This window comes from Pteronotus mesoamericanus, unplaced genomic scaffold (genome assembly GCF_021234165.1).
Source record: "Pteronotus mesoamericanus isolate MK-2021 breed Mesoamerican mustached bat unplaced genomic scaffold, CSHL_Meso_final contig_24, whole genome shotgun sequence".
NCBI lineage: Eukaryota > Metazoa > Chordata > Mammalia > Chiroptera > Mormoopidae > Pteronotus > Pteronotus mesoamericanus.
Genome location: NW_026555100.1, coordinates 21,263,527 through 21,278,645, shown reverse-complemented (window position 1 = coordinate 21,278,645; position 15,119 = coordinate 21,263,527). Strand labels below are relative to the sequence as shown.

General features: G+C 33.3%; 1 protein-coding gene and 1 non-coding gene across 14 annotated transcripts in view; both read right to left on the bottom strand.

The window, feature by feature from the left end:
- The window catches only part of PCDH15 (protocadherin related 15), a 704,528-nt gene that overhangs the window by 250,086 nt on the left and 439,323 nt on the right, over positions 1-15,119 (bottom strand). For 12 of the 13 annotated variants that reach the window (XM_054572779.1, XM_054572777.1, XM_054572778.1 and 9 more), the window contains one exon: positions 4,940-5,019. The exons of the other annotated variant lie outside the window; for it this stretch is intronic. In XM_054572779.1, the coding sequence (XP_054428754.1) occupies positions 4,940-5,019 (80 nt within the window). The remainder of the gene's footprint in view (positions 1-4,939; positions 5,020-15,119) is intronic. 13 annotated transcript variants of the gene reach the window in all.
- On the bottom strand, positions 99-205 carry LOC129070049 (U6 spliceosomal RNA). Its single transcript, XR_008529068.1, has one exon. It is a non-coding gene; the product is annotated as a U6 spliceosomal RNA (small nuclear RNA).

The following is a 15,119-nucleotide window of genomic DNA, read 5'->3' as shown; positions in this document are numbered from 1 at the left end:
TTAGGCCGAGTAGTTTTTTGGTGGTGTCTATTCAGTGTTCTATGTACCCTGTCATGTCATCTACAAACAATGATAGTTTTATTTCCTCCTTTCCAATTAAAAATATGGAACACTTTATGAATTTGCATGTCGTCCTTGAACAGGAGCCATGCTAATCTTCCCTGTATTGTTCTAATTTCAGTATATGTGCTGCCGAAGCAAGCACCGGAATCTTTTAAGTGACAGATTTATCACATTGCTTTTGGACATCATGTTTCAGGTCTTACAATAACATTTAGAGAGATTAGCACATACTTCAAATCATGTGGTTGTTTCAAGTTTCCTATGCTATTCCCCATTAAATAGTAATTAGTTATTCACAAACACATGCTAACAGAAACAGGTTTTGGTAGGAGGTTAGGGAAAAAATCATGGTGGTATAAACTAAGGTGGCAGAATGAAGAGTATAAGAAGGAGTTTCATTTGTGTATATATTTTGAAAGTAGAGTTTATAAAAAAGAAAATGTGTATTATCTTCCTTATATGGTAATATTCAATATAATCATAAAGTTTGAAATGACATTAATAATCTTTACACTGTATATCAAAATAAATTTAACAACATAGAAAAATAATAAAAAATGCCAGTAAAGATTTAAAAATTTGAAATAAATTCTAACAAGGGGTACAAATAACACTTGGGTCTTCAGTTTACACTTAGTTTTTGAGTGTTACAGTACATACCCTATCCTAAAATGATGACAGTCTATAAAAATTCTTCAATCTCTTGCAATAAATAACTTAAATATGTGGTCATCGTACTTAGAAAATTTTTCTACATCTGGTTTAAATGTGCACTTATACGTGAATGTCTACTGAATCATATGCAACTCAACACAGATACTATAAAAATTATAAAAATTATACAAAGAGTGAGATCCTTTTCTGGCTATCTGAATATTCCATTAAAATGTGTATAACAATTCAACACTTTGTAAATCTATACTAGCATTAAAATTATTATTCATTACTATTTTTAAATTACAAAATATTGGCATATTATTTTAATGGAAAATGTTAAAATAATACTGTTGTAATATGGTTATTGCTAAACTTTGCATTATGACAGATAATATTATTTAAAGTAAACAATGATATATATCTTTGTATTAAGAAAGAAAATGTACCAATAACACTATTTGTATGAATTGAAGCATCTAATAAGGGAGATTATTATTTTCTTGCTATTATTTTCCTGAAACAGTACCTGAAATTATTTGAATCCTTACAATTTGCATAGAAATGGTGGCACAAATTTGCACACATACTCCAAAAGTTTCAAAGACAGAAGGGATTGAAATTTCAATTTTCACCCTATTTCAAATGTGTTGAAATGTACTGCTAACGGTCTAGGCTAGCCTGTAAATATCAGTAGGAACACAGCAGTGAGGAGGCTGAGGTAAATAGAATAAGCATAAGACAGAAAGCAGTGGGCCCTGTTTCCTGGACCTGAAATCAGGGATGATCTCTGAAAGAAACATGCAATCAACACAGGACCTGCTCTATTCTCACTGTGGAAAGGGTGCAAAATATGCCACCCCCATTATGCCTCTTTGGGATATTGGTTATTTTAAGCTGGTTATTTTTTAGAAACAAATGACTCAGGGAGAAACTTTGACCTTCCTCCTAACTCTTCAAAATAATTCAGACAGAGGACCTGTTGCAGGAAGGGAGCTATTGTCATAGATAACTATGTTCTAGTATGAACTCAGTGTGATGGACAGGAATGAACCTAGCATGGCCCATTTGATCAGTCTTCCTTGTATCCTGTTATTAACATGGCCCAGCAGACATTCATTTACTAATTCCATCTCCATGTGAATTACCTTTCCTCACTTGAAGTCCCAAACAACTATCCCACCCTTTTTGCCTTTGTTTAAAGGGATATACAAACGTCAACTGCCTGATTTGTTCTCAGGCCCCATACTCTTAGGGAATCTTTACATGTACAGACATAATTAAATTTGGTTATAGTCTCCCATGAATCTGTCTCATTTCAATTTAATTCTTAAGACAGACGGAAGAACTAAGAGGGAAAAGGGGAAATTTTCTATTCCCTCACCGGGAAGCAGTTTGCATGTAAGGAGATAGTTGTGTGAATGGACCTAAGAGGGGTAATACTAAGAGCTGGGGTCAGTTTAGTCAAAGATGATGATGCAAAGACATCTTTCACACCTTAAAAGGCTTCTGTGACCCCAGCTAGGTGTCTCTGGTTTCGAATGCAGAGATGAGAAAAGTAGAAAAGAAATGGTTGCTAGGGTAACAGAACAAGTGGGGAATTTCTTTTGTAAAATTGGTGGCTCATCAGATTTCACAGCCAGAAGCTGCAAAATCCTTCAGCATCAAAACAAAAACACAGGAATGTAAATTTTCAACAGAGAAAGAAAGAAATGGGCTTCCTGCTTAACCAGGAGAGGTGAAAAATCTTTACTGTTGTTTGTCTCTCTGTGTCTCTCTTTACAGTTTTATTAAAGGATAATTCACATGCCATCAAATTCATCCATTTAAGAGTACAATTCTATACATTTTAGTATATTCGCTGAGTTGCTCAACCATCATCACAGTCAATTTTGGAACATTTTCATCATTGTATCCATTAGAGTCACTCTCCTTTCTCCGCCATCCTCAGACTTAGATAGACACTAGTCCACTTTTGTCTCTATACATTTGCCTATTCTGGATATTTCACACAAATGGAACCATATCACACGTGGTCTTGTGAATGACTTCTTTCACCTAGCATAATGATCTTAACTTTCATCCATTTTGTAGCTTGTTTCAATGCTTCTTTCTCTTTTATTGACAAATAATATCCTATTGTGTGGGTATTTGTTAATCCTTTCAACTGTAGTTCTCATATGGGTTGTTTTCATATTTTGCTATTTTAAACATTCAATACTTCTGTTATGAACTTTTTGTATGTAACATTTTATGTAGATGTATGTTTTTATTTCTCCTGAATAGATATGAGTGAACTTGCTGGGTTGTATGTTAACTCTATCCTTACCATTTAGGGAAAATAACAAGTTGTTTTCCAGAATGCACATTTTACATTCCACCAGAAATATATGAATATTCTGATATCTCCACATCTTCATCCATACTTATTATTTCCTTTCCTTTTCATTATAGCCATTCTAAGTGGGTGCAAAGTAGTATCTCCTGATTTTAATTTGCATTTCCCTAGTGACTAGTGATTATGAGCCTATTTCCATCTGATTATTGGTCATTCATATATTTTCTTAGTAGAAATGTTTATTTATATTTTTGTCTGTTTTAGTTGGATTGATTCTATTTTTTGTTTTAACAGTTTTTTTTTTATATGTAGTATTTATATATGTCCCTTATCATATACATTACTTAAAAATATTTTCTCTTGATCTGTGGGTTGTCTTTCCCTTTCTTGATGATGTGTTTTGAAGAATACCTGTTTTGCAAATTTTGATGAAATCCAATTTACCAATCTTCTCAGTAATCCCTTGTGCTTTTTGTGGCATATCTAAGGAAGCATTGTAAAATCCAAATCATAAAGAATTGCTTCTGCATTTTCTTCTAAGAGTTATGTCCACTTTGAGATAATTTTTGTGAATAGTATGAAGTACAGATTTAACTTAATTATTTTGCATACTGTCCCAGTTTCATTTGTTGAAAAGATTATTTTTTCCTGTTTGGATTGTCTTGGCCTTTTGTTTTTGGAAATCAATTGGCTATAAATGTTAGGAGTTATTTCTGGATGCTTAAATTTATCCCAGTAATCTATGCATTTATCATTATACTAGTGCTACACAGGTGGCTTGATTACTGTTAAAGTGACCTTTTAAATTTCTTTTTTTAATGATGATTGTAAATTATAACTGATTTATGATTTGTATATACCTAGGAGGGGGAATTCAAAACAGTTGTCTTTCCAATTTTTAAATGGAGATTTGTTCATCTATGAGTCTAAAAGTTTGGGAAATCCGATTTTCAGGCATATTACTCATGGTCATAACATCCTATTTAATGGGAAAGGACATCTGTTCCTCACAAGACCAAGTGACCACCCATGATTCCTTTGATTTGAGACCATGTACCACATGTTTCTGAGACTAAAGCCATGTCTACCTCATTTGTCAAATTTATCTTTTTATAATCATGGGCTAAGTTTAGGTTTCCATTCTTTCAGGGAGTAAAAACCATTAATGAATGACCGCACAGAAAACATTCGACAGGTAGCAAGTACAGCTCTTGAAGGGTCAGCCACATGTGACAGCAAAGTAGCAGCTTTGCTGTTACAGAAGGAAGCAAATGATCTCTCTGCAAAGCTCAATTGTTTCTTAATGCCTGCTCCCAGCTTCCTTAATAGTTATAATAAATATTATCTTTGACATGTTCAGAGATGTGAGTACAATAATGTTTATACAGGCCACAAAGGAACTTAGCATGGACATGCAAAATTTTTGTGTTAACTTTTTTTAGAATACACCTAGATTATTCAAACATTGAATGATGGACTTTGGTGGTACTTTAAATGTGTTTGAATTATACTTTGTCTTACAAAATTCCCTTGAATGAACAATTTAGCACCAAGTTACACTTTATAAAAATGTCCTTGCTGTTATGAATTGCTGACAAATTTAAAGGAATCTAATTAATCCCAGGTTATGCCTGCCAATGATATGTTTTCACTTCAGTGGATTTTATCTAGTAAAAATTTTTAAAATAAACAAACCCTGGTAAAATTTCTAGATTCAGAATTATACCTTCCCCCCAGCTTCTCATTAACACTCATAGAAAAAAAATGTATAAATAAAACTACAAACAGCTGAAAGCCTCTGATTAGAAGTCTGTTCTGTTACTATTAGTGCATTAACATTTAAAAAAGAAAAAGAAATAAATCCAGAAGTCATTTTTAACTTACGTTTCTGAAAGATTGAAAACTCGTTGAGGATCTCCATTCTCAATGGCATATGTTATTGGGTCTCCTTCTCGATCAGTTGCCTTCAGAGAGAAAACATAATTTAATTAACAAGTAAATGATAGGGCTTCTGTTCAGTACAGTATATTGCAGAAACTTGAAACTAACAGCATAGAATATTCATGATACTCTTAAAGCATAATGATTAAAAATCAAGCTAATGGCAAGAGGTAAAGAACTTCATATCTGATTCCAGAATTTCTGTCATTTTATATTATCTGAAAATAGTAAAAATGAATGAGAATATCTTCTGAGTGTTTACCTAATGTTACCTGGTAGGGAATACAGTAATGATTTTCCTAAGGTTTCTGTTTTTAATTTTACATGATTCTACCTCTTCAATTTAAACAAATGTGTTAAACTCTACATAAATGTTTATATTGTAGAAAAATCATTTAATCCATCTTTTCGCTTTTTCTGCTCAGAATATATCAAGTCCGAAAAGTATAATAAAGCCAGAAACTTGAATTTAAAACTAGGCTTTATTTATTAATTATGTGATTATTTCCCAATTTCTTCCTTTATAAAATAAAATCCATACTAAGACAAAAATTAATAAATATTAGGAGGTTTAATGGAAATTATTTATGTTGAGGCTCACAGACTAAATCTGCCCCATTGTAAGTTTCCAATAAATATTATCCTTTCCCCCCTCTTTTATTTGAGTTAGAGAAAACAAAAATCAGTAGCTTCTGATTTTGAGTTCTGGGTTTTTCTTCCCCAAAATGAAGATATGCACTCTAATTTGTGCCACTGGACAATGGAATTTGATCTTTTAAAGCATTCATTAATTTCTTTTTCCAATGAACCCTTAAATCCCATTATGGAAGATATGAGTGAAGACAGAAATCTGGATGATATAAAAGGGACATGAGAGGGATCTACCTAAGTATGACCCAGGGAGAAAGGTAATATCTGAGAAATGGTTAGAGGAATTTTATTTACAGGTTACTGGCCCAGGAAAGATATTAATATTCCTAACTAATAGGTACTGCTTGTAAGTTGGTATAGGGGTGGTTGGGCTGGATCATTTCAATGACTGGACAATTGAAAGCCTGAGTATGTACTTCCATGACCAGACTCTGTCATGGGAGGCTCTGTTTCTACTGGTAGATCAGATGGCTTTGACATGCATTGTATAGCCTTGTTCATGAAACAGTCCTATCAGCTACCACAACTAATGGATGGCTAGATGTCTCTATTGGGCTATTTAAACCTCAGAGTCCAGGGGCAATTGAATAATAACAGATAATATTTACAAGGTGTCAGATTCTGTGGAATAAGCTTTGCAGGATTATTTAATCTGTGCCTCACAAATGTGCTGTCTCCATGAACACTGCCTTCACATGGCTTCCATAACATCATACTCATCTGCTTTTAATTCAAATATTACTATTTAAATGATTAAGACTTTCATATCTCTAAAACAGCTCTTTCCTCTGAATTTCAGACATATCCAAGCGCTTACTTCCATTGTCAATTAGATAAATTATAAGCATCCCCAATTTTTAAAAAATGTTAAAATTCCCAACCCCTGATCTCTCTTCCACTCCTCCCCTCACCAAAAAAAACAAAAAAAAACCCAACAAACCAAACCAAAACAAGCAAACAAAAACAAAAAAAAACCAAAAACCAGCTGATTTCAATCTTCATTATCTCAGTCAATAGCAGTAACTACATCTTCCTGCTTGGTTAGTCTTCATATCTTGACCTTGACTGATCATTCTTACTCTGGAGGGTAATGTGTCAGTAAATCCCACTGGATCTATCTTTAAAATATCTGCAGTACCTGGATGCTCTGAATTCCTCCCTTACTACCACCTTCCTCATGGATTACAGCAATAATGATCCTCCTAGTGGCCCTGCATTCTCCCTTGCACCCTCACTGCAGTTAATTCCTAACTAAGGTGACAAAGTAACAAAAATCCTCTTCGAAGTTGAGATTCTATATCTTTTGGGTAAGGTTACTGCCTTATTACACACACAGAGGATTAAAATAAAAGTAAGATACAACAAAATAATAACTCCCAGTGGTAATATCTTTAAAACATTCTGTTTAAGTCAGAATCTAAAAATTTTAATTTTATTACATTAACAGCAATGAAAATCTTGAGTAGAGAATAAGAAACAAAACAATATTTTAAAAGCACACAAAATAAGATTGATAGCAGATGCTTCATATTTTCCTTTTTTCTTTTTTTTTTGTTGTCAGGACAATATTAGCAAAAGATAAAATGAAATTGCAAATAAAAATAATTAACTGTTTAAAGAAACAGAATTATGCTATATCTGAAGAATATTTTATTATTAAAAAGCTCACATTAAACTATTTCTGCTCTTATTCTCTTTCAGTCATTTTCACCTGCCATATTGTTATAGACATTATCATTTTTTTGTTTGTTCATTGGTATGTGAGTTTTTTGTGAAATGATTTATTGTTTTGTGTTTTCATAAATTACAGAAGAATGAGATTCTGAAAAAAAGGTAGTGTTGTGCAAATAATTTTAAGTCAAAATTAAAGTTGACCCTTCCTTGTATTGTATCAGATCTACTCTAATATTTAATATTATTTTGTGGGATGAGGTCACTGTGAATGTATCATTTTATTTATATAAGTTATTATTTTGTTATATCACTGAAATAATAATAGAGATGAATTCTTAGATGACTCTCAGTTTTTTTCAGCCAAATTAATTACTTTTAACCCCTGAGATACTTTAAAATATTTCTTTAGTTTGTTTAACTATTGAAACATCTCAGCCTTCTAAGAATTGTGAGAGCCAATAATTTTCCTATTCTATTTTTATGTACAGTTGTGTTCATATTGGAAACTATAAGACCCAGGATTTAGAAGGAAATCCTTATTTCATTGTTTTCCTCCTTTTATCCTCTTAGTCAATTCTTTGTTATTATTTAAGGGTCTGTGGCAAATGGTGTAGTAATTAGGGAGGATTCATAATTTCTCAGTCAACTAAACCATGTGGAATGGTATTATCTGGAATAAAGTTCTTAAATCTATCCGTTACTAGTATCAGCTCTAGTATAAATACCATATATCTCTATTTGCCAATATCTAAAGGAAAAAAATAACTCATAAAACAGATAATGAGAGAAATCAGCAGAAGCTATGATTCTTGGAGTATTAAGATTTGATCCTGTGCATATGTGTGTCCTAAAATATATTTATTAAATCATTAGAATTTTTTTTCTAATTATGACTCCAGCCAGCCTTTTGTAAATGATGGTTAGAAATTATATATGATATTGAATAGTGAATCTTTAAGTTAAAATCAGAAGCTATGTTGCATGCTTTTTTTCTTATTTAAGCCTTATAGTAACCTGATAGGTGAATGGACAATAATAATATTTCAATTACATTATTTTTTCTGACACTATTCCAGTTAGAGTTTTTATAATTTATTTAATTGGATGATACACCTGTATTTAGAGAATAGTACCTGATTCATCTTTAAAAAACCAACTGCAGTAGAATTTTTGATGGGTTTCATTTTTGTGCTTTTCAAAATAACAAGATATGTCCAGAAAGTATCAAGCCATGTGCTATGAAGAATAGACATTTATTGAAGAATATACAAGATACAAGAAACATTGTACATAGGACAGTGGTGCCTCAGTCCCCTTCATACAGTTCTCCCAAGTGCCATCAGCTACTCCTTCGTATATTCCTGAATCTCATCAATGGTCTGAAATCTCTACCCGTTTAAAGTTGATTTTAGTTTTTGGAAAAGCCTGAGGTCACAGGGTGCCAAAACTGGGCTATACAAGAGCTAAGTCACTTGGGTGATTTGTTGTTTCATAAAAAACACTCTGCATGAGATGTGATGCATGAGTGGGTGTGTTGTGATGAAGCTGCCAATCACCAGCTGCTCATAGAAGTGGCCTTCTGAATCATTCAAATAGTTTCCTTGGAGAAATGTTCAAGCTTAATGCAAAATTTGATGCAGATCCATTGCTCTGCATGCTCAGTCATTCTGAATGTGACAGCCACACAGTACACATGCTCACTCAAAGGCGTCTACCACTCCCACTGACTAGTGCAGTGAAGTCATCATTGGTCACTCATGTGCATTCCAGTGCACTCTCCTTACCTGCCAGATGACATGCTAATGTAATGCAAACAGTTCTTGTTATATTAACAGTGGCTGGACTTTTTCTGGGCAGACGTCACATAACATACAAATTACTTATTTTTAGTACAAAAACACTTTCTACATTTTTATAGTTATAGAAATATAAACAGAAAATATTTATAAGTCAAGTCAAATCTGAGCCCTTTGTTCAAGATCTGAGTGAAGTTATGGTTCACTTCAGTTATGGAAGACATGCATCTTCCCTGGCTTATCACCAAGTTTCAGCCCTGCTGTACCATCTCCTACGAGGCAAGATACCCACCTACAAAATGATGATAATAATAATAACACCTATAGTTGTCACTCATTAATTCAATTAGTATTTGTTGAACATCTATACTGTGTTAAACACTGGAGCTTCAAAGTAAACAACAGAAAAAAAAATCTGCCTTTGTCCAATTTACATTGTAGTAAAAAGAGACAGAGAAAAACAAAACAATTTATTAAAAATTATAGTTTTCAGGGCCAAATAAGTGCTACTAAAATATAAAATAATTCAAGAAGGACAGATTGAGGGGGCACACAGTAAAGGTTTTCACTTATATATGGGTTATCAGGCAAGCTATCAGGAAAATGCGAAAACATGGTAAACACTTGTAAAGAGTGAGAGAGAAAGTCATATGGGAAGGGCATTCCTGGCAGAGAACATGGCAAGTGAAAAGGCCATGAGGTGGACATATGCCTACTGAGTTGAGGAACAGTAGCAACCAGCTCCTGTCTTTTATTTGGCTTCAGATAAGCAACCGAAGGCTAAATATATAACTCAGGTTACATGACTGACTGAAGCTCACTTAGAATAACTAGCAGTAATGGAATTTAGTCATTGGTTTGCTGACACGTGTTTAGCAACATGATAAATTAAGATGAAGCTAGTTTTGTTTTATTTTGTTTTTTGCTTGAAGGACAAAATATATCTTGAAGGTCTTTAAATATCTTTAAAGATCAAAGCAACCACTCTTTCTAGTCTGTTCAGCCAAATTAATCACTGCATTTAAATTTAAGTCACCCATTTTTAGAAACACCAATAGGAACACAAAAGTACTAAGCAATGTGCTTAAACGCTGGCAAATAGGAATTTTTAAAAAGAAAACAAATTTTCACTAAACTAATATTCTGTTCATGTCAGACAAATGCAGCCATCAAATACCATCTGGTAGAGTACAGTTTATGCACACAGAATGATTCTACACATTTCACAGGACATTAAGACAAAGTACCTGCCCTTAGGGATTCTAAAATAGATAAAAATCAATGGATTTAGATAATCTTTTCTTTACTCACTTAGGCAAACAAGTTCTGATTGATGTTATTAAACTACTTGAGAGCAAGTAGGGAAGTTGTCAGTTCAGTTAAGCAGAATCTCCAAAAATGTGTGTGGTCACTCCTGGTGTTAAATTGTTGGCCCTTTAACAAAATGTTAATTTTTTAAAATATATTTTATTATGAAGTAATGTATACTTTTTATGGCAAGTAGTGTTGCTTTTGTCACTTATGGTTTTGATATAAAATTTCTTTTTTGATAACAGTTCATTTATGTAAAAATTCAGTTTATTCAATTTTCTAAAAATATAAAGTATGGTGAAAAATGATATACAAATATAACAGAGTTGGAAATTGAAAATGCAGCGAGTCTAGAATGACACTGTAATACTTGAGAATACCCTAAAACCTTTAATCCTGTCCATTTATTGTAATTCATTTTTGCTACAATACTTTATTCCCTTTCCCTCTTTCCTGTATGGTTATTTAACATTTTCTTCTCAGGTCTCCAACTTATCCTACCCCATCTTTATTCTCAGCTAGTGACCTTAATTCCTGTTTAACTCAGAAAATTGAAGCAATTTTCCAAAAGCTTCCCTTAGCTTTCAGGACATATGTTCTCCTGGGTCTCCATTCCTGGTTCTCTTCATCTCCCTCACACCTTAAAATCAATGTTTAATGCTTTCTACATTTATTCCCTTAAGACCTCCATCCAATCTCAATGTTTTAATAGTACTTAAATGCTCAAGACTCAAATGTAGATTTCTAATCCATACTTCTCCCTCAGCTCACACTCAACTGCCTACTTGACAACTTTTATTAGATGTCAAAAGGCTTTTCAAATTGAATATGTACAAAATTGGTTTATTCCTCTGACATTCTTTTCATTCTGGTTAGTGGAAATTCAAGTCTTCCAGTAGCTCAGCCTATATTTTAGTAGCCTGTTTTAACCAACAAATCCTTAATTTATGCTTATAAAATATAATGAGATTGAAAATACTTCTCACCCTTTCCTGTATACTATTCTAGGTCTTGTCTTGACTACTGAAATAGTACCCTAACTTCCATAATTTCTCACATGACTCCATCACAGACTCTTCTCAAGAGAATCCACAATGATTCTTTTAAATTTTAAGTCCAATTATGTCACTGCTCTGCTAAAATTCTTCTATTAGTACGCATTTCACTCAGAGTAGTTATCTCTACGCCTCCCCCATGACTGGATGACTTCATTTCTATGATTTTCCTCCTCTCTTTCTTTACTGCCATCCCACTAGGATTTTTGTTCTTCTTCAAGTACACTAGGCAGGCCTAAACTTTAGGGCCTTTGTACTTGTACCTGATAGATTCAGTGAAATTGTCACTGATCAACTTGCAATTCCCCATGTACTCTCTTCAATTTTCCTTTTATATTGTTTCCTCATAGAATCTATCACCTTCCAAAACTCTGCATAACTCACTGATATATTATTATACCTTTTCTCCTTCTACTTAAATGTGAGCTCCATGAAGGCGGATCTGTTGCCTGCTTTGCTTCTGATATGGCTTAGTACTTACAGTTTCTGCCTGCCATTGCACTTCCTATAACTGAGAGGGTAAATTTATTGTAATAAAGAAAAAAAAATAATGAACCAGTTTTGCCTTGTACTTCAATCAACTATATTTATAGTAAAATTTTTCTCATTTGATTTTTTCTGACACATTCCATGTGTATCTCTCTAAATTTGTTCTCACCTTGAGAGGGAAAAGGTTAAGGGGTATGTGTGCATGCTAGTTTTATTCTACATCTGAAAAGTAAATGTCCCATTTCAAAATGCATTTTGAAAAGATATTAACAAGCATTTCTTTAAGGCCATCTACATTTGTTCATTACATTAATAAATGTTACACGTGAGTGATAATTGCAGAGAAGAGTGGTTCAAGATAATGTGGATTATATAAACAAAGCATAAGAACCAGAGAATTCTTTGTCATTTGAAATGGTGCCAAAAAGTTGATTCCATAAGAGTCAGTGTTCAACCTAATGATTCAGAATTTCTAATTGCCTGATACTAAATATAACATTATCTCTGTCTCTAAAATACTGTTCATTTTCAACTTAACTATAAGATATTGTCAGGCACATAAAAATAAAATATCACTTGCTTGTGTGTAGCAGTATTTGGACTGAGACATATTTTTCTAAGCTGTAGCAAGGTTGTGATAGAGAACACTAGTCCACTCTTTCCACACCCTGTTAGTGATTCCTGATTGTTACCAAAGATAATCTAATTATTATGGGAGAATATTTGGTTCTGGTCAGTTCGTAACATTCAACATTTGGTTATAACTTAGATAAATCATTAACATTTTAAACTAAAATATATCTCTATAAGATGGCTCTTGTTCTGCTTTAAATAAAGTTTGTTTATTTCCCCCCACAGACCTATGACAATCCAGTGACCTTGAAAGTCCACACTTAAATTCTTGCACTTTAAATGCAGATCAAAACCACCATGAGGTACCACCTCACACCGGTCAGAATGGCCATCATAAACAGATCCACAAACAAGAGGTACTGGCGAGGCTGTGGAGAAAAGGGAGCCCTAGTACACTGTTGGTGGGAATGCAGACTGGTGCAGCCACTGTGGAAAGCAGTGTGGAATTTCCTCAAAAAGCTGAAAATGGAACTGCCTTTTGATCCAGTGATTCCCCTGCTGGGACTATACCCTAAGAACACCAAAACGCCAATACAAAAGAACCTATGCACCGCAGTGCTCATAGCAGCACAATTTATTGGCAGCACAATAGCCAAGTATTGGAAGCAATCTCAATGCCCATCAGTAGATGATTGGATCAAAAAGTGATGGTACATATACACAATGGAATACTAAGCAGCAGAAAGAAAAAAAGAACTACTAAACTTCACGACAGCATGGATGGAACTGGAGAGCATTATGCTAAGCGAAATAAGCCAGGGGGTGAAAAACAAATACCATATGATCTCACCTATAAGTGGAACCTAACCAACAATACAAAGATGCAAGGAAAATAAGACCAGCAACACTGAAAGGAAAAGAAATCAACAGAGACAAGAGGGAAGGAGGGAGGGAGGGCGGGGAAAAGGAAGGGAAGAGGAAAGTCAAGGAACATATAGCAAGGACTCATGGACAAAACCAAAGGGGAAGAGCTGAGGGAGAGAAGGAGGGAGGGGGCAAGGGAAAGTGGTGGGGGTAGGCAGAGACAAATGTATTTCAAAAAATAAATTAAAATAAAATTTAAAAAAAAAATACCACCACTTAGAGATAATAGTGGTTAATTTAGGTTTTAAGGTGGTACAATGTGGATGATGCATTTCTTAAAATGGATCACGATTGTTAAAACACATGATATTTAACCCTACTCTTTTGTTTGGTAAATTAAAAAACAAATTTCATATTAAAACAGATCATCAAGAAAAGATGATGCTTAACTCTTTCCATTCAAATCCCAGCTACTTATTCTAATTCTGGATTTTTGCTTCCTGAATGAGAATCAGAGCAATAAAAAAAATAAATAATTTATCTAAAAAAAAAAAATTCTTGCACTTTAATTAAGGTTTTCTCAAGCTCTGACTCAGAGTTGACATCTTGTTCTAATTATTTCATGTGCCCAAACACTCACATATTAAAAACAGATTTTCAAAATAATGTAGTTAATAGAGTCAGACAAATCAAAGTTAGCTATATAATTAATGGTCTAGAGGTATTGACAGGAAAAGAAAAAAAAATTCCACTCCTATAAAAAAGATAGGATACAGTAAGCATAGGGATCAGAGTCCATTGTTCATTAAATCTTATATCACAGTACCATGTTTTAATATATAGACTCTAGTTTCAGTACTGCTATTCAGAGTACCCTGAGTTCAACAAGCATAGATAATTGAAAACAAACAAACAAAAAACAACAATGAAAAAACATCAAAAAGCAAAAAACATAAAACAAGATTTGGGCCACTAAAATAAAATATTTAATGCTGGGCAATAGAAATGTTATGAGCAATCCAGTCCCCGCTTTTGAGAAAATTCAAATCATTTGTGAGATAAATAATGAGAAAAGTTCAGTATACTTTAGTTAAGTATATAGTTGTAAAAATAATCCAGAGCCAGTAATCATAAGATTGAAGGCCTAGTTCTAATTACCTCACTTTTACCAATGTGAACTGGAGTGTGTCACTAAACCTATATTTCAACTATAAAATGGGGTAATTAACACTTAAAATGTACATTCTATATAGTTGATATAGAATCAGATGAATCAATAGATATTTAGAACATTCTAGAAGTCTATTGAAATGAAAAGTATTGTTTAAGGAATTAAGTTGGTGGCTAAGATCTTGGGCTGTGGAGTGAAAAAAAATTTATCAGAGATGTAGCCTGTCACATATTAGCTACATCTTAATGTTCTTGTTGTTTTGGCAAGTCACTAAACCTAATTATGTCTTATTAATCCATGTAGGATATTGAAATAGAATGGCATCTAATCCAGGCATCATATCATTGATATTCTTACCAAAATATTCAAAACTTAAATGTAGTAGTCATGGAGAAGCCTCAACATACCTAAATTGAGGGAAATTGTACAAAATAAATGGCCTGCAATCTTGAAAAGCCTCAAGGAAAGATTACTTTCATATTGGAAGGATTGAGACTAAGGAGGCATAACTATAGGTAATATACAATCTCATTTTTCTA